This window comes from Cynocephalus volans, chromosome 2 (genome assembly GCF_027409185.1).
Source record: "Cynocephalus volans isolate mCynVol1 chromosome 2, mCynVol1.pri, whole genome shotgun sequence".
Lineage (NCBI taxonomy): Eukaryota > Metazoa > Chordata > Mammalia > Dermoptera > Cynocephalidae > Cynocephalus > Cynocephalus volans.
In genome coordinates, this window is record NC_084461.1 from 77556727 (window position 1) to 77584438 (window position 27712).

A 27712-nucleotide genomic window follows, 5' to 3' on the forward strand; every position below is an offset into this window, starting at 1 on the left:
GAAATGACTGTTGTGGATTTTGAGGGGCTTAAACTAGGTCTTAAGGTGAAAAGGGATGCAGCCAGGCAGGGGGAAGGAAGAAAGAGCAGGTTGTAGCGGAGAGATTGGTAGTCAAGTCGTGATTACAGACTAGTGAGTCAAGAGATAGGTTGCAGCCATCTTGAAAAGTCTCTGAATACTTAGATATGGAGTTTGGATTTAATTCACTAGCCAAGAGGGAAGATGACAAGAATAGCATAATCAAAGCTATGCTTTAGGATGAATAGTGTGGAAGAATCAATTAAACAGGAAGAACAAGGGATATCACAAAGTCTGCAGTAAATCAGAAGTGAGGTGGAAAAGGGCTGAGCTGGATTATGGTAGAGGGATTGGAAAGGAAGGGACTTTTGAAGGAAGTATTAGATGATTTGTTCAATGCTCTCTGCCTCCAAGCACAGTGCCTGGAATGCTCGATATTGGTTGAGTGAATGACTCAATGAAATTGGGCCATATGAAATAGAGGAAGATTTGGATAATGAGAAAGTAGAGAAAGCTGGTAAAGACCTTCATTCAAGAAGTCTGGCAGGGTGAAAAAGGAACAAGGCAGTGGTTGAATCAACTTAAAGGATTTTGAAGAGTGATGCTTAGGCCTCACTTGTGAGCCATTTCTTCCATGATACAGTTACCAGGGTCCAGGGACTAAATGTTAGCTTTGCAAGAGAAGAAAATGAATTTGCCAGCCCCTCTGGATACAGGGGAACTGACTCAGTTCCCCTGATGATTTTGATGAGTTTGGAAGCTGGAATGCCATGGAGTTATTCTGTGTGTTTCAAGAACTAAGATTGTTTTTTCTGCCAAAGGCAGTACATTCACTTTTGATATCAATTTATATACCCAAAGATTGCTTGATTAAAAACAGAGATTTAGTCAGCAGAGTTTGATATTTCTCAAGGGATACTCCATCAAGCAATGCTACATGATATACAAGCACTTCAAAAAGTTCGTAGAAAGATTTGTGTTATCTTTTAATTCTATTTTTCCATGAACTTTTCAAAGTATACTTTTACAGTACTCTCTTTTTAGGATTTTTCCAAACTTTCCCAGGGCCCACCTCCAAAGATTCTGAGTTAGTAGGTTTGAGGACTTGAGGGTCATCTGGGAATCTTATGTTTAACAAACCCTCTGGTTAATTTTCATCATCAGGCAAGCTTGGTAAACTGTATGCCTAGAATTGTTCTTAATCTTTAATTAATGACAAATCCTGGACTGATTGCAGCCCAGTAGTTTTGACTATGCTTGCTGGGCTCCTGCAATTGTTTCTTAGAATAAAGGTGTGAGCTGTTCTGCTCAGCAGTTTTCATACTTGGGAGACCTGTTTTCTGGAGGTTTAGCATATGCTTTAATGACTCAGCAATTGAAACAAGGCCATTTGGATATTTTCCCCCTCTTTTAGTGTGGACAGATGGAATGAGCTTTGTTATTAAAATAAGTACATTTCCTATATGAATTTTGTTTCAAGGGGACTAAATAGTGAATTAGGGAAATTGATCCCTGGTAGAATTGCAATTAATAGAACAGACAGATTGATAAAATTTGTGTATCACCATTTTTGCAGTCCATAATGGAATAATATCTAGGCAACAATCATCAATGGCTACTCAGATCATTAGGAGAAAACTGATGGGCACTTTAAATGAAACAGACTGATGGCACCTGAACCTACTGACTAGCCTGATCGTCAGGAAGAAAGAGACTTCATCTGCATTTTGATGTGATGCAGTAGGAAAAACACAGCATTTCTTTTAAGTATTTTTGCAAAAAAATCAAACCCAAATCTGAGTAAGCCTCTAGTCCACCTGTTTATTGGAAATACAGTGATAGAGGAATATGTTAAACCATGTGTCACCTATGCTATTAGTCATATCCAGAATATGGGAATTTGTAGAATTTGTACTCTGAAAATGTGGTCTGCACATACCTACTGAGATGCCTCCTGAGAGCTTAAAAGAAATGCAGTCTTAGGCCCCACCCAAGGCCAACTGAATCAGAATCTGCATTTTAACAAGATTCCTAAGTAACTTGCTTGTACCTTAGAGTTTAAGAAGCATCCTACAGGACAATGACCTATCTTCTTTGACAGTAAGAAAAAAAAAGAGGGGGTACTATAATAGTTTAAAGGAGGTTTAAAAGATACATCAGTCAAATGTCATGTGTGGATTTTTTGTATTTTGACTTGAACAAACTAACTGTAAAAACATTTTTGTGATAACTGAGGTCTGATTGTATATAAGATGATAGTAAAAAATTATTTGTTAAAATTTTAGATGTGACATTATTGTGATTTTTTTTTTTAAAAGCCCTTAACTGTCAGAGAAGATACATACATGATGAAGAGTTTAAAATAATCTGAGGCATGGGAGTGGGAGAGTATAGATAAAATAAAATTAGTCATATATTGATAATTGTTGAAGCTGAGTGGTAGGTACATGGTGGTTTATTATACTGTTCTCTCTACTTTTATATATGTGAGTAAAAAAAAAGGCAGAGTTGTAGTTTAAAATGGTAATGTTAAAGATAATGATAAAATCAACTTTTAATGTTCAAGCAGTTATGAAGGAAAGCTTTCAAATATGGAGGGATGTAAGGAAGAATTTACAAAATGAAAAATGTAAAATCATATCTGAAAATGTTCTCAGTATCAGCCATTATATCAAATCAAATGCTATCAGATTTGAGAAATTCACAGAAAAGAGGAAACAATATTTCATCACAGAAAGATGTTGAATGTATGATTTGATTCTGAATGTGTACACAGAGGCTTAAATGTATAAGGACATTAAACTTGCCAATCATTGGACCTTTAAAAGTGCAGTGCCTTTGTACTGCTATTCGATCCTTGTGAATTAAAAGGTCACACTGTCACATCCTGAGTGCCACTTAGATTTCTAGCAGTTACAGTCATTTCACCTTTAAGGTAAATTTCTTTAAATCACTGAGAATAATTTGTGTGATTTCAAACTTTAGGATGGGACCTACAAAGCACCTGATTCTATACGTGTGTTTTAACCCAACTATTATTACTTAGTCGCTAAGACTTCCACCAGAGCAGTTCTCCCAGTACTCTCAACACTTACTGCTTAATAGAATGACCTGGGAAGCTTTGAAAACTACTCTCATTCATCCTCACCCCAGGAAATCTTGATTTGATCACCTCGCTTCAGTTTAGTGATTCACAAACTTTAGCATGCAAAAGAATTACCTGGAGGGCTTCTTAAAACATGAATTGCTGGACCTGCCCCCAGAGTTTTTTTTCTTTAGGTCTGTGGTGGGTCTGTACTATTTTGCATTTCAAACAAGTTCCCAGGTGCTGCAGCTGCAAACAGCACTCTTTGAGAACCAGTTCTCTAGTTTTTTAAGCTACTCAAGTGATTCTAATGGCAGCCAGTGTTGAGAACTGCTTGCTTTGTAGTGTTACCTGTGATAAAGGACACTGGGATTTTGGTCCAAAGTACTCATATATTCAAATTGTAGACAATCAAAAAGATACAATGAAGTAGCCCCTTTTCAAGTCTTAGGAGATGTTCCTTCACTATTAATGTGGCAAAATTAAGAGGAGTAACATTAATGACCTTTTTATCCTGGCAGGAAATTCTGGTGAAGAGTCCAGCAGCTGTGTGAAGTGTGTGACTTGTGTAATTTTGAATGGAGGGCAAGTGACTAGATCAGAAATGCCACGGAGCTGAGGGGGCAGGAATGAAAGCCATTCCTTGTCTCCCCCGAGCGGTCCGATAGACATATCATTGCTCTCTTGGGCTCACAGGGAAATGATACTCAATATTATTAGTGGGACAAAGATGTAAAGAATGTGCATTATAGTCATTACTACAGTTGATTGCAGAGTTCTATTCAAAAAGCCCTTGTGTAGTGATCCCTGTTGTTAATACATTGCCAGCTCAGTTCTCATATTATAGCATCCTCATTCATGTTTTGGGCGATTCAGAAGTTCAATACAAGACTTGAGTATGTGAAATCACTAGTGTCCCCAAAGTTGCAGACAGTACAGGTTGATTGTACCTTTAATTTAACTGTTTTAGCTATTTTTCTCTGAACTTTTTATTTATTTATTTATTTTAGCTTGGACAGACTTTCAGAGTCTTACTGATCCCATTCCCATTTGTAAATTTGGACTAGATCTCAAGGATCCTTCCTAACACTCAATTCTAGGATAAATAAATCATTTAAAGTTTTAAAAAATATATATGACTTGTGAGAGTTTTCAAGTTGATATGAAAAAGCAAGATGTTCTCTCCTCATCAGCTACACCTTTTCTTGTCCACACTTTTATGTCTGAGATCCTGTTGCCAAACCACAGAGGAGATGGAGAGAATTGCATGGGCTGGCTGTGCAGTGGTCGGAGCTAGCTGTGCAGTGGTCGGGGCAGCATGTGAAAGGAGACCCAGGGTCAGCCCGCCAGCACCTGGGGGAGGGAGTTGAGTCCATCATCATCTAACCTGGCAAATGTGGCTGTAGGTGTGAGGGGTTCAACAATCAACTGTCACATGTTCATTTCTTCACATGTACTGATTTCAAAAAGTGTTTTAAATCGGTCATGCTACTTGAGCAGTAGAGTTTTACATTTTGCTTTAAAATGTTGGTTACCTTTTTTATGTGATCCAATAAATCTTAATCATTAATAATATCTTTCAGAATTGGCCCACTCTTCTGTTATAACGAGTTCTGATGGCTGGGAATAAAGGAAGAGGACGTGCTGCTTATACCTTTAATATTGAGGCCGTTGGATTTAGCAAAGGTGAAAAGTTACCTGATGTAGTATCGAAACCACCCCCACTATTTCCTGTAAGTGCATTTATAGCTGATTCTCACAGTGTGTTTCTTCATGTTTCAGAGAAAATTAAAATTCTATGTAGGACTTGAACATGTAGTATTATGATATGCTCAAGTATAAGAAAATAAAAGTGTGTTTCACTGATCTTTAATTAAATATTTGCATTGTTCTTCCCTAAACTTTTTCTTATTTTCAGACCGTTTTCTTAAAATACAGAACACAAAACACTATGCGCCTTTCCATGAATATACTCAGTGCTATGTGAACCAAAGAATTATTATTTTCAATTCTTGCCTCCGCTATTACTGTTATTGATATATTTCAATATCAAAGTAATATTTTTAAAAGTCAAGTTAGGTTTTACAGTGGTTCTCAGACCCTACTCTATCATATTTTCACTTGATTTTCTTCTCATCTTGTATGTATAGAATTTAATTTTTTTCCTTAGTATACCACTTGGCCTTTTTTCCCATTGATTTTTTTTTTTTTTTTGCTTATTTCCTTATTTTATTAAGATCATTTTGTTTTTTTTTGTTTGTTTGTTTGTTTTTCGTGACCGGCGCTCAGCCAGGGAGTGCACCGGTCATTCTTATATAGGATCCGAACCCGCGGCGGGAAGCGTTGCCGCGCTGCTAGCGCAGCACGCTACCGAGTGCGCCACGGGCTCAGCCCTATTAAGATCATTTTGAATTTTGTTACTGTTTCTCAAACTATAATCATTTCTACTACATTTAGTATTGCTTTTAAATTTAGTAAGTGTGCTGCAAGCTTAATTGGCATAATGGGTATTTTTTCACTTTATATTTAGTTTAAAGTTTAAGCTTACATTTTCAGATGGGCATATGCTATGGTATAAAAAATGAAAAATCACAAATAATTAGATACCCTTCCCTCAGGAATCCTTTTCCTATTTCAAAAGAGAAAATCCTTTGTTGGAGGATTTATATATGTAGAGGGCCCTGGACACATGTATTTGGGATCTCGATGTCTCACATTGGGAGTCTTGGCTCTTGATATTTTTCCTTTTTGATAGTAAGTGCAGCCTAAAAAAAGACAAATATCTCAGGTATAGGCGTAATATCACTTTACAGTGATTTCTTTTAAAACAAGCTCTTCTCCATATGTGAAGAGATTGCTGATAGACTCTGGGAATGTTAGTACATGGTATTGTTTCATACTTGGAACAAAATTAAAATTCTTTACTACTGGCTAAAAGGCTCTGCCTGACTGGCCTTTCTGATGTCTCTCTGACCCTTTTCCTACCACTGTCCTTCTCATTCCCCAACTGTGCTGGCCTCCCTGTTCCCTCAGGCCTTTGCCCCTGGGAGTTTCCTAGTGGAACCATCTGTTCTCCAATCTTTGCATGAATGGCTTCCTGATTTTATCCATATCTCTGCTCAATTGTGACTTCCCCAAGAGGCCCTGTGTGCTTAGCCCATGTAGATGGGCCCCCTCCAACCTCCATGTGCTCTGTCAGTCTTTCTCCTTGTACCTTCCTTCGTTTGTTATTCGTGTCACTTATCACTATGTGAGATTGTACATCACCTCATTTGTTTACTTATATGTTATGGTTTTCTCCTCTACCATTTGGGCAGGGACTTTGGCTAGTTCATTATGGTATCTCCTGTTATCTAACCATGTCTGGTTTATAATAGACACTCAATAAATAGCTATAGAATGAATGAATACATTCTGAGTCAGATTTTGAAACTGTACCCCATCCTTATCCTCTGAAACCAGAAATGTCTTCACCATGGCCCCTGGAACCCACTTTATAATGAATATATATGTATAAATATGTGTGTATGTGTAATTTTTCTAAATTGAAACGTAGCTTCAAACTCCTGCTTTGCCATTTACTCATATGGGCTTACAAATTGTTCACTTCTTAATTTCTTCATTGTAAAAGAGGAAGTATTGGTAATATTTAAAATGAGATAATGGATATTGAATACTAGTCATAGTAGCCACTTGCTAAATGATAGCTGCTTTTTTTTTCATATGCTACTGCTCCCACCCATAACACCACCACGGTTGAGGTTAATAGGAAACTAAAGTAATTTGCTCTCATTTGGGTGCATTGGTTTTTAAAATATGGAATTAGATTAGTCAACAGACTATTTAGTAAAATGATTATCAGTATAGTTCTTAGGGCCAATAGGAAAATTATGTATCTTTCCTACCTCTAAAATAAGAGCAAAGCAGGAAATGTGCCAAAAGGTTAGATTACAGAAGTTCAACATCTTTTAAGTTGATTATAAAACTTAGTGCCTAGGAAACATAGTTTTTCAATAAAATTGATGTTTTGTAGAATATATACAAAAGTATATTAAAATATTTTATTTAAAAAACGTTTGTCTCTTAATTTAAATAGGATATAGATTATAAACCAGTGCCACTAAAAACGGGAGAAGGTGAAGATTATATACTGGCCTTGAAACAGGAGTTGAGAGAAACAATGAAAAGAATGCCTTCTTTTATTGACACACCTGAAGAAAAACAAGGTGTGTATTGGACTTTTTGATTATGTTGTTTAATGTATATAGATGAAACAATGTTTAAGCACAAGATGTGTGATCATTTAGTACTGATCGATTCAGTCGTATCAGAGATTATCAACTACCTTAAAAGACGTATTTTCTGTTGATTTAACAAAAAATACTTTAAACTTTTTGATGTTTTATTTTTAAAAATATCTTTCACAGTAGATGTTTTATATGTTCTGTGAAAATTAGGAGAAAAAAATTTTCTAAAAGTAAAAATTACCCATGCTTATGTCTAGAGAAATACTATTAATATTTTATTGTATATCCGGATTTTTTCTTCTGTGTATATGTTCTCTTTACATTGTTGGGTTCATATTACTTTGTATCTTCCTTTTTTTTTTTTACTCAGCCGTATATTAGCATTATCACATATCCTTATTATTCTTGGAAAGTATGAGTTTTAATGACTATGTGATATTTCATTCTTTGTATATAACATCCATTGTATCAAATTTCCTGCTATTAGACTTAAGCTTGTTTCCAGTTTTTTGCTCAAATGTGTAATACTGTGATCACTATCATCATACGACGGTACTTCAAAAAGTTTGTGGAAAAATTGAGTTAAAAGATAATACAAATCCTTCCATGAACTTTTTGAAGACCCCCCCCAATATATAAATCTTTATGCATGTCTGATTATTTAAATTTAGGTTAAAAGTTTTAAAAGCCTTGACATTTTTGGTTTACCATTTATGTACTGATATGATAGAAAATATAAAATATGTATTCATTGGTGACGCTAAGGACAGAGAGGAGAAATTAGAGTAGGAGAAGACTTGACAGTCTTGGACCGGAAGTGGGAAGTGGTTTTAGAGGAAGGGAACCCATTCCTGAGTAGCTATTTAGCACAGAACTATATTGATTTTTAGTTTCTGCCCTTGATTGTTGAAATTCTGGAAATCAGTATCATCTTTGATTTCTCAAAACAACATCCTTAAAACACGAGAAATTCATATAGTAGCATTTCATTCCATTAATATTAGAAATGTATTCCTTTTTGCTGTCTCTAGAAGACTTAGAATTGGCTAAGAGTCAAAAAGAAAGTCATATAGCGATCTTACTTGTGCTCATAATTATAGGAAGCATTTTAGACAAGTCCATTTAATTTTCAAAACATAGCTACTTGAAATTTTATAATGGTTTGATAAGAGATATTTTAACCTCAAAAATAGTGAATTTTTTTACTTTCATGATTATATTGCATTCTTTCATCTATTTGAGTTCAAAAATGAAATTAAAGCTCTCATTTTAAAGATTTAAAAGAGCAAAGCCAAATGAACTGATGAATGTTCATTCTTATTAGAAAAAATAATAGGGCAAGGTATATTTTAGTCCTTTTACAATCAGTCTTTTCTATAGATTTTGGGACAGATTTACTTAACTGAATGTGGTGGTTGTTAAAGTACATGTCTAATTTAAAAGTTTATCAAATCATTAAAGCATTTATGTGAGACTAGGATTATGTGAGACCACTATCAAACAATTAGGGTGAGACATCTTAAGACTTTCTGATAGTCAAGTGGCTGGCTCAGGTCATTGAAATCTGTCATAAAGAACTGAGGGAACAGAATAAATATGTCACGTTGTGATGTCTTTGAAGTTTGTTTGTAATGTTTTCCAGGTGGAATTATTATAGAAATGATCAGTATTTTGTTTGCAATGAAATGTATTATTTTTGTAGTAAAGGAAAATCACCAATGAATATTATTTTAATGAATTTTAGCCACAAGGGAACACAGAGATCATCTGCTCCAGTGGTTCCTAGCTCAGGTTCCTGAACGACAGGGTCCTCAGAGGTAGAAACAGGATCTCGACACTGGCGATGGTTCTGTAAGCCATTTTCAGATCTTCAAAAGCTTAATGGGAATTATACATTTATCTGCAATATGGCCAGGTCTGTTATTGAAAAAATGGAATTTGGCTTATTAATTCTTGCTTTAACATCAGGGTCCATAAGACCCAATTTATTTTTTGACTTTCTTTTTGAAAAGTTCTTACTATTTGTGATTGATATTTATAGCTTTTGTTCTTTCATAGAGGTCTTCTTCCGAGAACAGAGAAAAAAAAAAATCACCTCATTTTATCTTAGCATTAACTATATTGGCCCGTTAGACCTTTTTATAAACCTAAAATACATTATGGATTCTGAGTGGTCTTTTTCTTATGTCTTGAACTGCCTTGCTCTTTCATCATTGTAGATATTATTTTATCATTATTTATCAAATATTCTCCACTATGCTGAAAAAAAAGACTAAAATATTAAAAATCGAAGAATGATGAAATTGCATAGAAGGATGGTGCAGTATTGAAACAAATCATCACTATTACATCATTCATAATTTTCCTATTGTTCAAAGTATTGCATCAGTTTTTAAGAAGATATAAAAGAAGTCTACAGAGACTTTCATCTTTGTATTTGTTTTATTTTAGCTTTCATTGAATACAATTGAGAATTCAAAAATTTTTGTTTTCTGCCCAAAATGGCAAAGAAAACTGACAGGAAGATATTTCACAGTTCTTAGATGAATCAGAAGATGAATGCAAAGAGATAGCATTTCTATGGGCACTAATGATAATGGTGAAATTGATTAGAAAAAGCAAAATATCAAAGAGTATGAGTGTACAGATGATAGCATCTTAGATGAATTTTCTCAAATTCAGGAATCAATGAGTAAACAATGTATCTCTAAGTATTAAAAAAGGAAATATGCTATTCTCATATAGTTAATCTTTGAAAAGGACCTCATCACATAATACTTTGTAATAAGAACTTGGAATATCCCAGTGACAAAATGACATGTGAGTGTATTTTTTTCTTTTATGATATTTGTGCACTGAAATTTATTTGATGTGGTTTGTAACTGGACAGATGCTGAAGGTAAAGGCAAAGGCAGATGACTAAAAGAAAATATGTTAGGTAGAAATGAAACAATTTATTGGCTTGATCATGTTAGTGGGTGATCATAAATTTAATAACGAAAATGTTCTGCAAGTATAGAGCAAAGAAGATAGCTGGGCTATTGTCTCTTCAACAAAAGTATTAGCCTTCAAAGTTTTTTAAAGAACTGCATTTTGATTATGCAACTACAAGAAGAACTGGAAGTAATGATAAGCTAGAACGTATTAGAACACATTTGCAATCTGAGTTGTTCAGATGATGTAAATGTGAGAAAAAGAGCCGGAAGTAATGATCAGTTAGAGCCTATTAAAGATGTATTTGAAATCTGGAATCAGGATATACAAAATACAGGGTTTTTTGCACAATATACTAAATCTAGATTTGTGCAGGACCCCTGATGCACAGTTAGCTGCATTCAAAGGATGTTGCCCATTTTGGGTGAATTTACCTTCAAAACCAGTAAAACATGGAATATAAATTTGGATTTGCTACACTCAATTTCTTAGTAAGATTTCGAATAGTTGCTTTTTCTTTTTTAATAATAGCTTTATCAAGATATAATTCACATATGTACTTTACTGTTTAAAGTGTACAATTCAGTGACTTTTAGAGTAGTCATAGAGTTGTACAACCAAAGTACTATCTAATTTTCAGAACACTTTGATCATCCTGAAAAGAAATTTCATACCCATGAGTAGTCACTCCCCACTCTCTCCTCTGTGAGCTCATGGCAACCACTGATCTGCTCTCTGTCTCTAGGAATTTATCTGTTCTGGACATTTCATATAAATGGACTTATATGTGTCCTTTTGTGACTGACTTCTTAAACATAGCATAATATTTTCAAGGTTCGTCCGTGGTAATAGTATGTATCAGTGCTTCATTGCTTTTTATGGCCGAATAATATTTCATTGTATGGATATATCATATTTTGCTTATCCACTCATCACTCAATGGACATTTGGGTCAGTCCCCTTTGGGGCTGTATGGATAGTGCTGCTATGAACATTCATATACACATTTTGTGTGGACTTATGTTTTCATTTCTATTGGATATTGCTGTGGGTTGAATGTGCCCCCAACTTATTGAAGCTTGATGCCCATTGTAACAGTGTTAAGAGGGTAGGAAATCAGACTATGGCAGTGTTGAAAGGTGGGCCCTTCAAGAGGTAATTGAATTGTGAGGACCATAGTGTCATGAATGGATTAATCCATTCATGGAGGAATGGATTAATGGTTTAGTGAGTTGTTACAGGAGGGCTGCTGGTGGCTTTATAAGGAGAGCAAGTGAGCACATTAAAGCTCTCTTGCCATTCTTACCATGTGACACCCCTGCATTACTGTAAAGAGTCACCACCCAGAAGACCCTCACCAGATGTGTACCCTGTACCTTGGACTTCCCAGCCTTCAAAACTGTAAAAAATAAATTAAATTTTCTTATAAATTACCCAGTTTCAGGTAATCTGTATGAACAACAGAAAATGGACTAATACAGTTATATACCTAGGATCATATAGTAACTCTATATTTAACATTTTGAGGAACTGTCAAACTGTTTTCTAAAGTGGCTGTACCATTTTACATTTCCATCAACAATATGTGAGGGTTCCAGTTTCTCCATATCCTGGCCAAGACTTGTTATTGTCTTTTTGATTCCAGCCATTCCTAGTGGGTGTACAGTGGTATGTCATTGTGGTTTTGATTTGAATTTCTCTAGTGACTAGTGATGTTGAACATCGTATACTTGTTTGTCATTTGTGTATCTTCTTTGGTTAAATGCCTATTCAAATTCTTTGTCCCTTTTCAATTGGGTTCCAATAGTTGGTTTTCAGTATCTCTTACTCTTCTATAAATTATTGGAAAGTAGATTAAAGATATTTTAAAAATAGGAAAACTGGTCCACTGGACCCAGATAATGAATGGTAAAGACTGTTTTTCCTGGTACACTGAGGATTAAAATTTTTCAAAACATTGAATTTGTCTTGGAGAAAATTCTAAAAATGTAGTCATTGTAATGAAAAACCTGGTGCTGACCTCTTTTTAAAGGTGAAAAACTTGAGGGCAAGATTAGTTACACATTTGACCTGAAATTTGGGTAAATTTCAAACAGTTAAATACCTAGAAAAGCCTAGAAAGTTAAATATCTCTTGGTCTCTGATCTATTTATTTTAGTTATCTTTTTCTAACATATGGTTGTATTATTTGGAAATATTTGCTTGACATAGAAGAAAAATCATTAAATATTTGTCCCTTGATTTTTATATATTCATCTTTTGTATTACCTTCTCTTTTTGTGGCTAACCTAAACCATCTTTTATGTTGAACCATGGTTTCAAGCTATTGTGTGATGGTGTTGCTTGCCAACTTGTACTAACCAGGAAAGGGTTTGGGCCCTCATCAAGGGTGTTTCTAGTGGCAAGGGGGACAAATCAGAAGCAAGAGCCACAGTTATGGCTCTACTAGTTTTAGCAAGCAGGGGGAGGAGGTGTGTAGGGAGAGTTAGTAGTTGTAGGAAGGCTTGCAGCTTGCTCATTCATGCCCCCAACAGGTAACCCCTCACCAAGTCCAACCTTGCCTGCTTCTATCCTTTTCCTCATTCCCCTCTCCAGTGGGTATGAAAAGGAGCTCACTGAAGAGCCTAATGGAATAATTGTGTGTGTATTAAGTGCTGGAGGTGAGCAAACAGCCCCTCCCCCCCCATACACCGTTAGATACTTAATGTATCCCAGTTACACCAGGGTCAGCGTTAGCAAGAATAGAGTAGAAGATGCTCTGTAGACCTCCCTGCTCTATATGCTTGTATGAGGTAGCTTGATGATCTGACTCAGGTTATTGGATTCTAAGAACTATAATTGAGGTTTAAGTCTCTGTTCGTCCTTAGCCGGTCATATCCAGCTGCTTCTTAAGCATGTCATTCTCATTGAACTTTTCATTATGTGTTTAGGAACACATTAGGTAGAAATGTAAGAAATTCCCTCTACAGTAGTCCCTCAGTGTATGTGGGGATTGGTTCCAGGACCCCCGTGGATACCAAAATCCGAGGATGCTCAAGTCCCTGATATAAAATGGCATAGTATTTGCATGTAACTTATGGACATCCTCCCGTATGTAAATCATCTCTAGATCACTTACAATACCTAATACAATGTAAATCCTATGTAAACAGTTATTACACTGTGTTTTTTATTTGTTTTTTTTATTCGTGTATTGTTACTTTAGACTTATTTATTTAATATTTTCAGTTGTGATTGGTTGAGGATATAAAGGGCTGACAGTATGTGAAATAAAAGATTTTATGTGGTGTTTTTAATTATTTTATAGGAATGGCTGAAGTTCACATTTATTCTTGATTTTTCTAATTAATTCTTTATTCTTTTTTTCACCTAGATATTGAACGATATAGTAAAAGATATATGAAGGTATACAAAGAAGAATGGATACCAGGTAATTACAAAACAAACAATGTTAAAATCATTTTTTTTTTTTTTTTTTTTTTAATTTTATTTTATTTTATTTTATTTTATTTTTTTTATTTTGTTTGTCGTTTTTTCGTGACCGGCACTCAGCCAGTGAGTGCACTGGTCATTCTTATATAGGATCCGAACCCGCGGCGGGAGCGTCGCCGCGCTCCCAGCGCAGCACTCTCCCGAGTGCGCCACGGGCTCGGCCCGTTAAAATCATTTTAAAAGGCTATCTCCTTACTCCATTTTGGGGGGGATAAATTTTCCATTGTCACAATAGGAAAATAGAGTCTGGCTCTTTTCCTGTAATTAATTAATAATATAAATCTTTGGTCAAAAAAGATGAAAAGATTTTTATACTATAACAAGGAAGGACTAAAGTGTTTTCATAGAAGTTCTTAAAATACATTTTTTATAAAATAGGACTTGCCAAACCATTGTGGATTATCTAATTAAATTAGCCACAGTCATAATTTTAATTTGTAGTACCAAAAACCACTTCTTTCCTCCTGAGAGATTTTAGATCTATTGAGGAGAAAGCAAATATCTAGTGTTAAGGATATTTTATTTTTTATTTTTTATTTATTTATTTATTTTTATTTATTTATTTATTTATTTATTTAATTTTTTAAAAATTTTTATTTTGTCAATATACATTGTGGCTGATTATTGCTCCCCATCACCAAAACCTCCCTCCCTCCTCCCTCCCCCCTCCCCCACAACAATGTCCTTTCTGTTTGCTTGTCGTATAAACATCAAGTAATTGTGGTTGTTATATCTTCTTCCCCCACCCCCGGTTTTATTTGTGTGTGTGTGTGTGTGTGTGTGTGTGTGTGAATTTATATATTAATTTTTAGCTCCCACCAATAAGTGAGAACATGTGGTATTTCTCTTTCTGTGCCTGACTTGTTTCACTTAATATAATTCTCTCAAGGTCCATCCATGTTGTTGCAAATGGCAGTATTTCATTCGTTTTTATAGCTGAGTAGTATTCCATTGTGTAGATGTACCACATTTTCCGTATCCACTCATCGGATGATGGACATTTGGGCTGGTTCCAACTCTTGGCTATTGTAAAGAGTGCTGCGATGAACATTGGGAAACAGGTATACCTTCGACTTGATGATTTCCATTCCTCTGGGTATATTCCCAACAGTGGGATAGCTGGGTCATATGGTAGATCTATCTGCAATTGTTTGAGGAACCTCCATACCATTTTCCATAGAGGCTGCACCATTTTGCAGTCCCACCAACAATGTATGAGAGTTCCTTTTTCTCCGCAACCTCGCCAGCATTTATCGTTCAGGGTCTTTTGGATTTTAGCCATCCTAACTGGGGTTAGAGGGTATCTCAGTGTGGTTTTGATTTGCATTTCCCAGATACTGAGTGATGTTGAGCATTTTTTCATATGTCTGTTGGCCATTTGTATATCTTCCTTAGAGAAATGCCTACTTAGCTCTTTTGCCCATTTTTTAATTGGGTTGCTTGTTTTCTTCTTGTAAAGTTGTTTGAGTTCCTTATATATTCTGGATATTAATCCTTTGTCAGATGTATATTTTGCAAATATTTTCTCCCACTCTGTTGGTTGTCTTTTAACTCTGTTAATTGTTTCTTTTGCTGTGCAGAAGCTTTTTAGTTTGATATAATCCCATTGGTTTATTTTTCCTTTGGTTGCCCATGCTTTTGGGGTCGTATTCATGAAGTCTGGGTCCAGTCCTATTTCTTGAAGTGTTTCTCCTATGTTTTCTTTAAGAAGTTTTATTGTTTCAGGGTGTATATTTAAATCCTTAGTCCATTTTGAGTTGATTTTAGTATATGGTGAGAGGTATGGATCTAGTTTCATTCTCCTGCATATGGATATCCAGTTATCCCAGCACCATTTGCTGAAGAGGCAGTCCCTTCCCCAGTGAATAGGCTTGGTGCCTTTGTCAAAGATCAGATGGCAGTAAGTGTGTGGGTTGATTTCTGGATTCTCTATTCTATTCCATTGATCAGTGTGTCTGTTTTTATGCCAGTACCATACTGTTTTGGTTATTATAGCTTTGTAGTATAGCTTAAAGTCAGGTAGTGTTATGCCTCCAGCTTTATTTTTTTTGCTCAGCATTGCTTTGGCTATGCGTGGTCTTTTATTGTTCCATATAAATGTCTGGATAGTTTTTTCATTTCTGAGAAAAATGTCTTTGGAATTTTGATGGGGATTGCATTGAATTTGTATATCACTTTGGGTAGTATGGACATTTTCACTATGTTGATTCTTCCAATCCAAGAGCATGGGATATCTTTCCATCTTCTTGTATCCTCTCTAATTTCTCTCAGCAGTGGTTTGTAGTTCTCATTATAGAGATTTTTCACCTCCTTGGTTAACTCAATTCCTAAGTATTTTATTTTTTTGGTGGCTATTGTAAATGGGCAGGCTTTCTTGATTTCTTGTTCTGCATGTTCACTATTGGAGAAAAGAAATGCTACTGATTTTTGTGTGTTGATTTTGTATCCTGCTACTGTGCTGAAATCATTTATCAATTCCAATAGTTTTTTTGTAGAGGTTTTAGGCTGTTCGATATATAGGATCATGTCATCTGCAAACAGGGACAGTTTGACTTCATCTTTTCCAATCTGGATGCCCTTTATTTCCTTCTCTTCTCTGATTGCTCTGGCTAGTACTTCCAACACTATGTTGAATAGGAGTGGTGAGAGTGGGCATCCTTGTCTAGTGCCTGTTCTTAAAGGAAAAGCTTTCAGCTTTTCCCCATTCAGGATGATATTGGCAGTGGGTTTGTCATATATGGTTTTAATTATGTTGAGATACTTTCCCTCTATACCTAACTTATAGAGGGTCTTTGTCATGAATGAGTGCTGAACTTTATCAAATGCTTTTTCAGCATCTATAGAGATGATCATATGGTCCTTGTGTTTGAGTTTATTGATATGGTGTATCACATTTATTGATTTGCGTATGTTGAACCAACCTTGCATCCCTGGGATGAATCCCACTTGATCATGGTGAATAATTTTACGTATGTGTTGCTGTATTCTGTTTGCTAGTATTTTAGTGAGGATTTTTGCATCTATATTCATCAAGGATATCGGCCTGTAGTTTTCTTTTTGGGTTATATCTTTACCTGGTTTTGGTATCAGGATGATGTTTGCTTCATAGAATGAGTTTTGGAGATTTGCGCCGTTTCGATCTTTTGGAATAGTTTGTAAAGAATCGGTGTCAAGTCCTCTTTGAATGTTTGGTAAAATTCTGCTGTGAATCCATCTGGTCCTGGGCTTTTCTTTGTTGGGAGCCTTCTGATAACAGCTTCAATCTCCTTTATTGTTATTGGTCTGTTCAAATTTTCTACGTCTTCATGTTTCAGTTTTGGGAGCTTGTGTGTGTCCAGAAATTTATCCATTTCCTCCAGATTTTCAAATTTGTTAGCGTATAGTTGTTTATAATAGTCTCGAATGATTCCTTGTATTTCAGATGAATCAGTTGTAATACTGCCTTTTTCATTTTTAATTTTTGTTATTTGAGTCTTCTCTCTTCTTTTTTTTGTTAGCCATGCTAATGGTTTGTCAATTTTATTTATCTTTTCAAAAAACCAACGTTTTGAGTCATTGATCTTTTGAATTGTTTTTTGGTTTTCAATTTCATTCAGTTCTGCTCTGCTCTTAATGATTTTTTTCCGTCTGCTAACTTTAGGTTTGGATTGTTCTTGTTTTTCTAGTTCTTTAAGGAGAAGCGTTAGGTTGTTCACTTGCCATCTTTCCATTCTTCTGAAGTAAGCATTTAATGCAATAAATTTTCCCCTCAATACTGCTTTTGCAGTATCCCACAGGTTTTGGTATGATGTATCATTGTTTTCATTAGTTTCAATAAATTTTTTGATTTCCTGCTTGATTTCTTCTTGGACCCATATGTCATTAAGTAGAATGCTGTTTAATTTCCATGTGTTTGTATAGTTTCCAGAGTATCGTTTGTTATTAACTTCTAGTTTTAATCCATTGTGGTCTGAGAAAATACATGGGATGATTCCAATTTTTTTGAATTTATTGAGACTTGATTTGTGACCTAATATGTGATCTATCCTGGAGAATGATCCATGTGCTGATGAGAAGAATGAATATTCTGAGGTTGTTGGGTGGAATGTTCTGTAGATATCTGCCAATTCCAATTGGTCTAGAGTCTTGTTTAGATCTTGTGTTTCTGTACTGATTCTTTGCCTAGATGATCTGTCTAATATTGACAGTGGGGTGTTCAGGTCCCCTGCTATTATGGTATTAGTGTCTATTTCCTTCTTTAGGTCTAATAGAGTTTGTTTTATAAATCTGGCTGCTCCAACATTGGGTGCGTACATAGTTATGATTGTTATGTCTTCTTGATGGATCAATCCTTTTATCATTAGGTAGTGTCCCTCATTGTCTCTTTTTATGGTTTTTAGTTTAAAGTCTATTTTGTCAGATATAAGAATAGCTACTCCAGCTCGTTTTTCTTTTCTGTTTGCATGGTAAATCTTTTTCCATCCTTTCACTCTTAGTCTATGTGAATCTTTATGGGTGAGGTGGGTCTCTTGAAGGCAGCATATAGTTGGGTCCTCCTTTTTGATCCAGTCAGCCAGTCTGTGTCTTTTGATTGGGGAATTTAAGCCTTTTACATTAAGAGTTGTTATTGAAAGGTATTGATTTATTCCTAGCCTTTTATTGGTTGTTTGGTTGTCTTAGGTGTCTTTTGTTCCTTGCTTTCTGATTTACTGTTTGGTTTCTGTGTTTGTTGGTTCCTTAGGTTGTAGATAGCATTTTTGTTTGCTTGTTTTCTCTTCATGAATGCCATTTTTATTATACTAGTGGGTATTGATTTTTCTTGGGTTTTTATGGCAGTGGTAGTTATTTTTCAGGAACCAAACCCAGTACTCCCTTGAGGATTTCTTGTAAGGGTGGTCGTGTGGTAGTGAACTCCCGCAGTTTTTGTTTGTCTGAGAAATATACTATTTGCCCTTCATTTCGGAAGGATAGCCTTGCAGGGTAGAGTATTCTTGGCTGGCAATCGTTGTCTTTTAGTATTTTGAATATATCATCCCATTGCTTTCTAGCTTTTAGGGTTTGTGATGACAAGTCTAATGTTAGCCTGATTGGGGCTCCCTTATAGGTGATTTGACGCTTCTCTCTTGCAGCTTTTAAGATTCTCTCTTTGTCTCTGAGTTTTGCCAATTTGACTATAACATGTCTTGGAGAAGGCCTTTTTGGGTTGAATACGTTTGGAGATCGTTGAGCTTCCTGGATTTGAAGATCTGTGATTTTTCCTATCCCTGGGAAGTTTTCTGCCACTATTTTGTTGAATATGTTTTCAATGGAATCTCCATTTTCCTCCCCTCCTGGAATACCCATGACTCGGATATTTGAGCGCTTAAGGTTGTCTGATATCTCTCTCAGATTTTCTTCCATGTCCTTGATTCTTTTTTCTTTCTTTTTGTCTGCTTGTGTTATTTCAAACAGCCCATCTTCAAGTTCAGAGGTTCTCTCTTCAACTTTGACAAGCCTGCTGGTTAAACTCTCCGTTGTGTTTTTTATTTTACTGAATAACTTCTTCAGTTCGGCAAGTTCTGCTACATTTTTTTTCAGGACATTGATTTCCTTGTACATTTCCTCTTTCAGATCCTGTATACTTTTCCTCATTTCATCATGATGTCTAGCTGAGTTTTCTTGTATCTCATTCAGTTTCCTTAGAATTATCACTCGAAATTCCTTGTCAGTCATTTCAAGGGCTTCTTGTTCTATAGGATCTAGAGTTTGAGATTTATTAACTTTTGGTAGTGTACTTTCTTGATTTTTTGTATTTCTGGTATCTTTCTTTTGATGTTTATTCATTGTGGCAGGGGGTTTCACAGTCCACCGGTTTGAGACTTATTGACTAACTAAGATGTTGCTGTGGTTGCCAGTTTGGTATGGCTACCTCCATGACTGCTCAGTTGGCCTCTAGTGCCTTGTGTGTATGGTTGCCTCGGGTCTTGGGCCTCTCCGGGGAGCCACCTTTCTTGTCAGCTTGGACTCTGCTGGGCTGCTGGATCACGTACCACAGGGTGTGTGATCTCTGTTGAGCTTTCACTTCCCGGGCAGGACTTCTCCCTGTTCCGTGTGCTCTGGCCCAGGCTGTTGGATCGTGCAGTGGCGACCCCACAGGTTGTGTGGTTTCTGTCGAGTCTCCACCTCCCTGGCCGCACGTCTCCCCACTCTGTGCGCACTGGGCTGGGCTGGGACGTGTCTTCTGCAACCCTCGTCTATCAGCTGGACCTTCAAGACCCTGCTCGGCACTGCCTCGCCCAGGAAGTCTACCAGGTTTCTGGTAGGCACAGACGACCGGTCGCTCTGGGTGCCTTTGTAACACTGTGTAGATCTCTCTCGGGACTTGTTCACCTTTGTATCCCCCCGCTATGGACCAAGTCTTGTGCCCGCCTGCAGCCAGCTCTCTGGCAGGTTCAAGCGGACTTGGGAACTCTCCTACCACACTGTTCCCAACCAGAAATTGGTTAGGCGTTTTTCCAAACAGGTGGCCGCAGAGATGGTATCTGCCTCCCAGTAACAGGAAGTTTACCGTGGGCCAGAGTCCAGGGTGTGGTGGAGTGACAGTCGGCCCCGCCCATACTTCCTTGCCCTCCCAACACTGGCCGGGGACGCCCTACGCCACCAGCCCCACCAGAGAACTGCGGAGGGAGTGGGAGGGGGGGCCGGCCCGCAGGCCCCGGGAAGCCCCGCGCTGGGGCAAGCAAGTGGGAAGGCTCAGTGAGGAACCGAGCCGGGCGGAGCTGCCAGCACCTGGGAAAATGGAGGCAGTCCCGGGGCGGTGAGTGAACCAGTGATGCAGGCGGAAGCCGGGTGGGCGTCAGCCCCCCAAGCAAGGCTGGGCCAGGGGTCACTCACAGGGCTTTGCCAGGTCGGGAGCTCACTCTCTGCCTCTGGTTTGTCACCTTCCCTGTTCTCGGCCGCTGCCGCCTCGGGCTGTTCAGTCGGTCCCGTGGCGCGGCTCGGGCGTTCCCAGGAATCTTCTTTTATGCTGGCCTGAAACCTTGAATCCTAAATAGTGCAGCTGGCCGCCTTCAGCGTGGCTCTGGCCTCCGGGATCCTGTCTGCATCCACAGCAGCCCTGGCCCCATGTTCCCTGTTTAGGGACTCACTTTTGCAGCTAAGAAACAGTTCTTTTCCTGCTCCACACTTCAAAGCTGTTGCCTGTAAATGAGGCAGCCTCTCCTGCCGAGGGCAAAGTGGCGGTCACCCCCCATGACCGGCCACCTGCAGCGGTCCTCCCTTAAGAGATGGCAAGAGGAAAGACCACAAGTTTCCCGGCTGCCTGAGGCCCAGTAGCCGCCTTTTCCACCTCAGCTACTCCGCGCCAACCGCGGCAGCCACCGCCATCTTGAGAAACTCTTTAAGGATATTTTAAGCCAAGCTCAGGGATCTTCCTTTCTTTCAAGAAGAGATAGACTATTTTGAGTTGTTAAGATGTCTTTTTAACAGAGCCATACCTAAGAATTTTGTTTTCAACATTCGAAAGTTTTACCTTGGATATAGACAGGGTGGGAAATCTCATTCAGCTCATTCATTTTGCAAATGGAAAACCCTTGGTATAGAAATGAAGTGACCTGTGGGGTCACTTGTCTGGTATTACTAGAATTTACTACTAGGTTTCCTCATTTTATTTCACTTTCCTTTTATGTTTCTGTCCTTGGTGTTTTATAGAAACTGCCCTTACATGAAAGCAAAAATGGCATTAACAGCATTATCGCTTTCACAGGTTTTAGTGCTCTGTCTTTTCAATTGGTGATTGTTTGTAAGGTTGGGGCCCCCTGGAAACTCTCTCTGAGGTCTCTCATTTCTTCTATTTCATTAATAATCATCTCCCAAATGATTCTGTTCACATACTTCTTAATGATCTTCTATGAGTAGTTTATAAAAACTAGAATACATTCAAAGCAAAATTTATTCAGTTAAAATGACTTGAGAATTAAGTGTTTTTGTACAAATGCACTGAAGTTTCTATATTAGGCAATATTTTTAAATCCATTTTTTTGTTGCTTCAATTTTCTGTTTAACTTTATGCTTAAAAATTAAAAGAAACAGAAAATTTAGAGGAATTATTTAGCTGATATAGGCAAAATCATTTATTGGAGGGAGTTTTTTTTCCAAGCTATTTATATTTTTAATTTTAAAGTTTTCAGATGATTATTAGAATTGTTTATTTCACTTTGCATCTTTTGGGAATGTGGTCACATACTTTAACTTGGGAAAAAAATTCTTCATTACAGAAGAAATATACATCAACTACGAAAAATTTACAAAATGCAAAGTAGTCAAATAATAAATAATAGTTAAATAATAAATAATAGGTGTAATCCTAACACACACAAACAATTACTGTGAGATTTTGTTCCCAACAAATTTTATACTGCTATTTCAGAACTATTTTAATGAACTTTTTTTCTTTATAGGAAAAAATATATCACTGTCTATTTTGTTTTGTTTTGTTTCAGGCTAAATCTGTACAGTTAGATGCTAAGAAATTTTATTATCGTTGTATGGTCAACTGTCGTTGTGTTCTTTAAATGGCTATATCCAATGCCACGGATTCCTAGAAAAAACTGCAATTTTTATATCTCTTCTTTTGTTTACACAGATTGGAGAAGACTCCCAAGAGAGTTGATGCCAAGGAAAAAATGCAAAAAAGGTACATTGACTAATATAATAATAATTTGGGTAGGAAAAGTTTATTGCTTAAATTCTGTTAATATGGAATTGTCAACCTACAGTTACACTCAATGTTCTGAATGCTTTTTCTTAAAATATGTTTGGCATTTTGATTATTTTGCTAATACTTGGTGTTTTGTTGTTGCTTGGATTTTTTTTGTTTGTTTAGTTATTGTTCTTTTTATAATTGTGGAATTTTGATGTGCCAGGAAAGACTTTTCAGTTAAGTAGACCTTTTTGTTTGTATATCTGCATATTTATAATGATGATACTGGCTGCATTCTAAGTTATTAACTAAAAGATTTTAAAATTGGGGAACTGTTAGAATAGAACTTTATGTTGTATATAAAAATACCAAAATGAATGTTTCCTTTTCCTTGTTCTTTAGCAATCCCATTTACTGAATAGTTGAGTATCTACACTGTTGTCAGACACTGTGCTGAGGGGGATAAAACAGTGAGCAAAGTGGGAATAATCCTTGCCCTCATGGAGCTTGTCGTCAAATGGAGTAAAAACATTAAACAAAAACACACTGTCCTCATTGGGAGGTCCAGGAAAGGTACTTTGAAGAAATGAATTGGAGTTAAGATCGAAGGATGAGTAGGAGTTTCCCAAGATGAGAAAAGGGGAGGGACACTGAAGAAAGACCAGGTTTGTGAAGGAAAATCCTGAGTTCAGTTCAGTGGTGTTATTTATGGTTCCTTTGAGTTATAAAAATAGCAGTTGAATATTCCTGGGAAAAAACAACACAGAAGACCTCCGTGACCAAATGTGTGTGGATTTTTCCCCTGTACACCAAGCAAGCAATCAATTAATTCTGCAGCAGACACAAGCTGCGAGTCTTCTCATTCAGATATTCAGGTAATCAAAAACAACAATGTTAAAACAATTTTTAAAGGCTATCTCCCTATCCCACTTTTTTTTTTTTTATTTTTCTATTTTCAGGTTTTTTCAAGGATAAATTTCCTGTTTTCCCAATATCAAAATAGAGTCCAGTTCTTTTCTTGTAATTAATTAATAATATAAATCTTTTGGAAACTAAGATGAAAAGATTTTTATACTATAACAAGGAAAGACTGAGGTGTTTTTGTGGAAGTTCTTAAAATACATTTTTTTATAAAAATAGGACTTGCCAAACCATTTTGGGTTTTCTAATTTCATTAGCCACAATCATAATTTTAATTTGTAGTATTAATTTGTATAAAAGCACTTCTTTGCTCCTGAGAGATTTTAGAGCTTCTGACACTGTCCATCTGGAGATAACAGGTTGAGGGCTCAGTCCCCCAAGACTGTCCCCTATTCAGATACCTGTAACAAGTCCAGACCTACAGAACCTCTGACCTACTAGCTTCAACTTTGGGTTCCCACAACTTGGGTTTGATTAATTTGCTAGAGTGACTCACAGAACACAGGAAACACTTAGGTTTACCAGTTTGTTATAAAGGATATTTTGAAGGATGCACATGAAGAGAAGCATAGGGCGAGGTATGAAGAAAGGGGCTTGGAGCTTTCGTGCCCTCCCTGGGTGTGCCACTCTCCATTTCACCTCCATATGCTCAGCTATCCAGAAGCACCCCTGACCCAGTCCTTGTGGGTTTTTATGGAAGCTTCACTACGTAGGCTTAATTGAGTAAATCATTGGTCATTGGTGATCAGCTTAACCTTCAGCCCCTTTCCCCTCCCTCAAGGTTGCAGAGTGGGGCTGAAAGCTCCAACCCTCTGATCCTGCTTTGGTCTTTCTGGTGACCAGCCCCCATCCTGAAGCTACCTAGGGGCTGCCAGCCATCAGTTAACTCATTAGCATACAAAAAGACACATCTCTTTGGAGATTCCAAGAATTTCAGGAGTTGTGTGCCAGGAGACAGGGACCAACACCAAATACATATTTCAGAATATCACAAATATGTTGTTGGTTGTAGGGGAATGGATCTCAAAACAGAGATGATAATCATCAGCAGAGATAGGATCATTGAGACTGTGAGAAAGGATGAGATTGTCTAGGACAAAATTAGAAAATTAGAAGAAGGGGCTAAGCCTGAGCTTGGAAGAATGCCAAATTTTAATGGCTGGGAGAGGAGACTGAATCAACAAAGAAAGGACATTGAAAGAGAGAGCGAGGAAGAGAACCAGGAGATTGGGGTTACAGAAACAAGAGTATTCAGAAAGGAATAGTATTTCAGAAACATGGTCAAAATGTTAAATAAGGTTCAAGAATACTGCTGAGAGGTCAGGTAAGATGGGATTGGAAAATGTTAACAATTTTTGACATGTCAGTTATTGGTGACCTCAGTGAGAGCTTTTTAAAAGATTTGCAGAGGTTGAACCCAGATTGTAATGGGTTAATAGTAAATGGAAGTTTAGGAAGTGGAGACAGCTAGCACAGATGAGTCTTTAGAGAATTTTGCTATGAAGAATAAGAGTGGAAAAGAGAAGTAACCAGAGATGTTATGTACAGTGAAGTTAGCAACTAAGAGAAGAGAGGAAATTTTCCCGTCCCTTTTTAACAGTTTTAATGAGGGATAATTGATATATAATAAAACGTACCTATTTGAAAAATATAATTTGTTAAGTTTTTACATAGATATATTTAAGGTGGAAGTATTTTTATTTTATTTAAAAGACATAGTATTGGAGAATATTTGGTTTGAATACAGAATATTATATTTAGAGTTATGATAGTTTACTGTGTTAAAAAAAACCTTGGTTTTTATTGGGCAAATATATTCGTGTCATAATAAAATACATGTATGTGAATGATTCTGGTCATGTCTCAGTGGATCACAAATCTGTAGCAGACTTTGAAGAGCTGAAAAGAATGTGTTCATTTTGGAAGAACTAATGTTTTCAAATATGTCCCAAGGACCGCTCATTCCTGGAGCTTCATACATACGTTGATTCTTAGTAAAAGCTTCCAGTGAGTCGGGATTTCCATTTGTTAAAAAGAAAACAACAACAAAACTTTATTTTTCCATTCTGTTCTAATTTTTTTATTTATTTTATTTATTTATTTATTTTGCAGCTGGCCAGTAAGGGGATCTGAACCCTTGATCTTGGTGTTGTAATACCACCCTCTAACCATCTGAGCTAACTGGGCAGCCCCATTCTGCTGTAGTTATTTTTTACTGTGTATTGTTTAATTTTTGTGTTTTGTTCCTATTAAGCTTGCATTCTACTTTTAAGATGGCCTCTACTAATTTACATGAAAGTTAACAATACCAAAAGAGTCAAAGGCTGAAAAAATTTGTTTTGTGAAGAACCAGCTACTGGCAGGTGTTGAAAGAATCAAAAAAATCTAAATATATGCATACATTTTGTCAAAGATGGAAAAAAGGTTCATGTTAATGTTTTGGAGTTAGAACAGTCGTTTAGCAATTTTGATCATTTGACACTTCTCCCCCAGTCATACATATAAAGATTAGGCATTACGTAAAACAGAATGATAAGTAGCAAAGAATGCTGAATGGACTTGAGTCTGCAACTGACCTTTTTGGTTAAGAAATTAGTAACTTTTTTTTTTTTTTTTTTTAGAAATTAGTAACTTTTAATAAGTTTATTTACCAGATCATATTCTGTAGTATCCATTTAACAGACATACGTGTTATGAAATTAAATAATTTGATAAAAAGTCCTTAGAGAAAAAGACATCATGATGTAAGTAAATTACATTCTAAGGTAATTTTTTTTTTTGGCATCAATATTGTAATATTTATTGAGATTTTGTTCATCTATAATGCTATATTTTATGTACTACGGTTCATATAAAACAGTCTTTGCCCTCAAGGGAGGCAGAGAAAGTTATACATCATTCAGTCTGATACTTTTGTTTGAGCAAACCTTACTAATATGTGTACTTGGGAGATCTGAACTCAGTGACTAGCCAAGGTACAATTTGGTATAACACAGTAAATTATAATTCCATCAGTTATGGGTCATCTACCACAATCTAAAAATCTTTTTCTGTAGGTTAAATGTTAATCTTTAACAAAATTACATCTTTCTGAGCCATGTTTTCCTCTGTTACCAAGTAATTTCTAGGTATGTAGTTTGATTTTGGAAGAGAACTGTAATACTTTCTGATTACAATGGCACAATTTTGTAGCATATCATAATTCTTTGGTAACTGGCAGAATTTATATATGAAATAATTTTCTATTCCCTGTGGTTTCAGAATAGCCTAAAAATGCAATATTTTTGGTAGGGATAAAAAAAAATTATGTATCCCAAAGGCATGAAAACATTTTATTTCATTTTTATGCTTTGAGTTTCAGAATCATATGAAGGGTGTGTTCAGTTTAACCATTTTCATCTTCATTCCAAAGGTGGTTCTGTGTTGCACTGAAAATAACCTTTTTCTCATCTCTTTCACCATTGGCAAATGCATGTTTATCCTGTACTTGTTTTTATTTTACAAATCTAGTAAAATTGCTCTGGTTAAAATGAAGTACACTCATCAGTGAACAGGAAGCCAGTGCAGGTAGATTTGTGGGAGCTTTTCCTTAGTATTCTAGTGCTTCTACCTGACATAACATTTTAGCCATTTGGCCCTAATGATGTTGTCACTATCCTCTCACAGAGTGACAGAGACGCAAAAGATCACTCAGAGCCCATGTATTCAGAGCAATGAGAAGCCTGAAGGGACTGCACCAAGGGAAAGCTCCTTCAAGAGAGCAGAGCCCAGGCACAGCCCCAAGTCAGGTGTTACTTCAGTTTTTATTGTAAAAACAAAGTTACAGAATAAAAACAGGTGGTTATTCAATCATAGTGAAAACGTAAACAAACGGACTACGTGGCAATCAGGTATAACTTAAAATAGTTCAAGCAATTTACCATCGAAAGGAGTCAGAAAACTAAGCTATGTGACATACAAAAGGAAACAATGAGATAATGACCATAGTGCTTAGCTCCCCAAGACACTCAAAGAAACCGCTTAGGGTGACATGTGGATTGTCCCCCAAGCACTAACTAGCAGAATATCCTTGAAGATTTTAAGCTCATATACTTTCCCAGCATTTAGGTTTAGTTGCATCAAGGGCATATGCCTCCAGAGCAATCAATTTTTGCTGTGCTTCAATTCTCTTATCTACATCAAAGGCTTTAGTCCTGTGAAAGTTTTCTGGTCTTTTTTAATCTTAGCAATTCTAAGGGTTGGGCTTTGGCCCGCTAAGCTAGAGGCTCTGGCCTCCTGAACTACAGGACTTTGGTTCTTCTAAGCTACAGGCTTTGGCTTAAACTAAGGACTTTGGTCCTTCTAAACTACGGGACT

General features: G+C 36.6%; 1 protein-coding gene across 1 annotated transcript in view; it reads left to right on the plus strand.

Annotated features, from left to right (window-relative positions):
- The window catches only part of POLR3G (RNA polymerase III subunit G), a 42178-nt gene that overhangs the window by 3497 nt on the left and 10969 nt on the right, over positions 1–27712 (plus strand). Inside the window, exons 2-5 of the mRNA XM_063086206.1 lie at positions 4687–4836; positions 7200–7329; positions 13658–13714; positions 22379–22429. Coding sequence (XP_062942276.1) covers positions 4720–4836; positions 7200–7329; positions 13658–13714; positions 22379–22429 — 355 coding nt within the window. The 5' untranslated portion in view covers positions 4687–4719. The remainder of the gene's footprint in view (positions 1–4686; positions 4837–7199; positions 7330–13657; positions 13715–22378; positions 22430–27712) is intronic.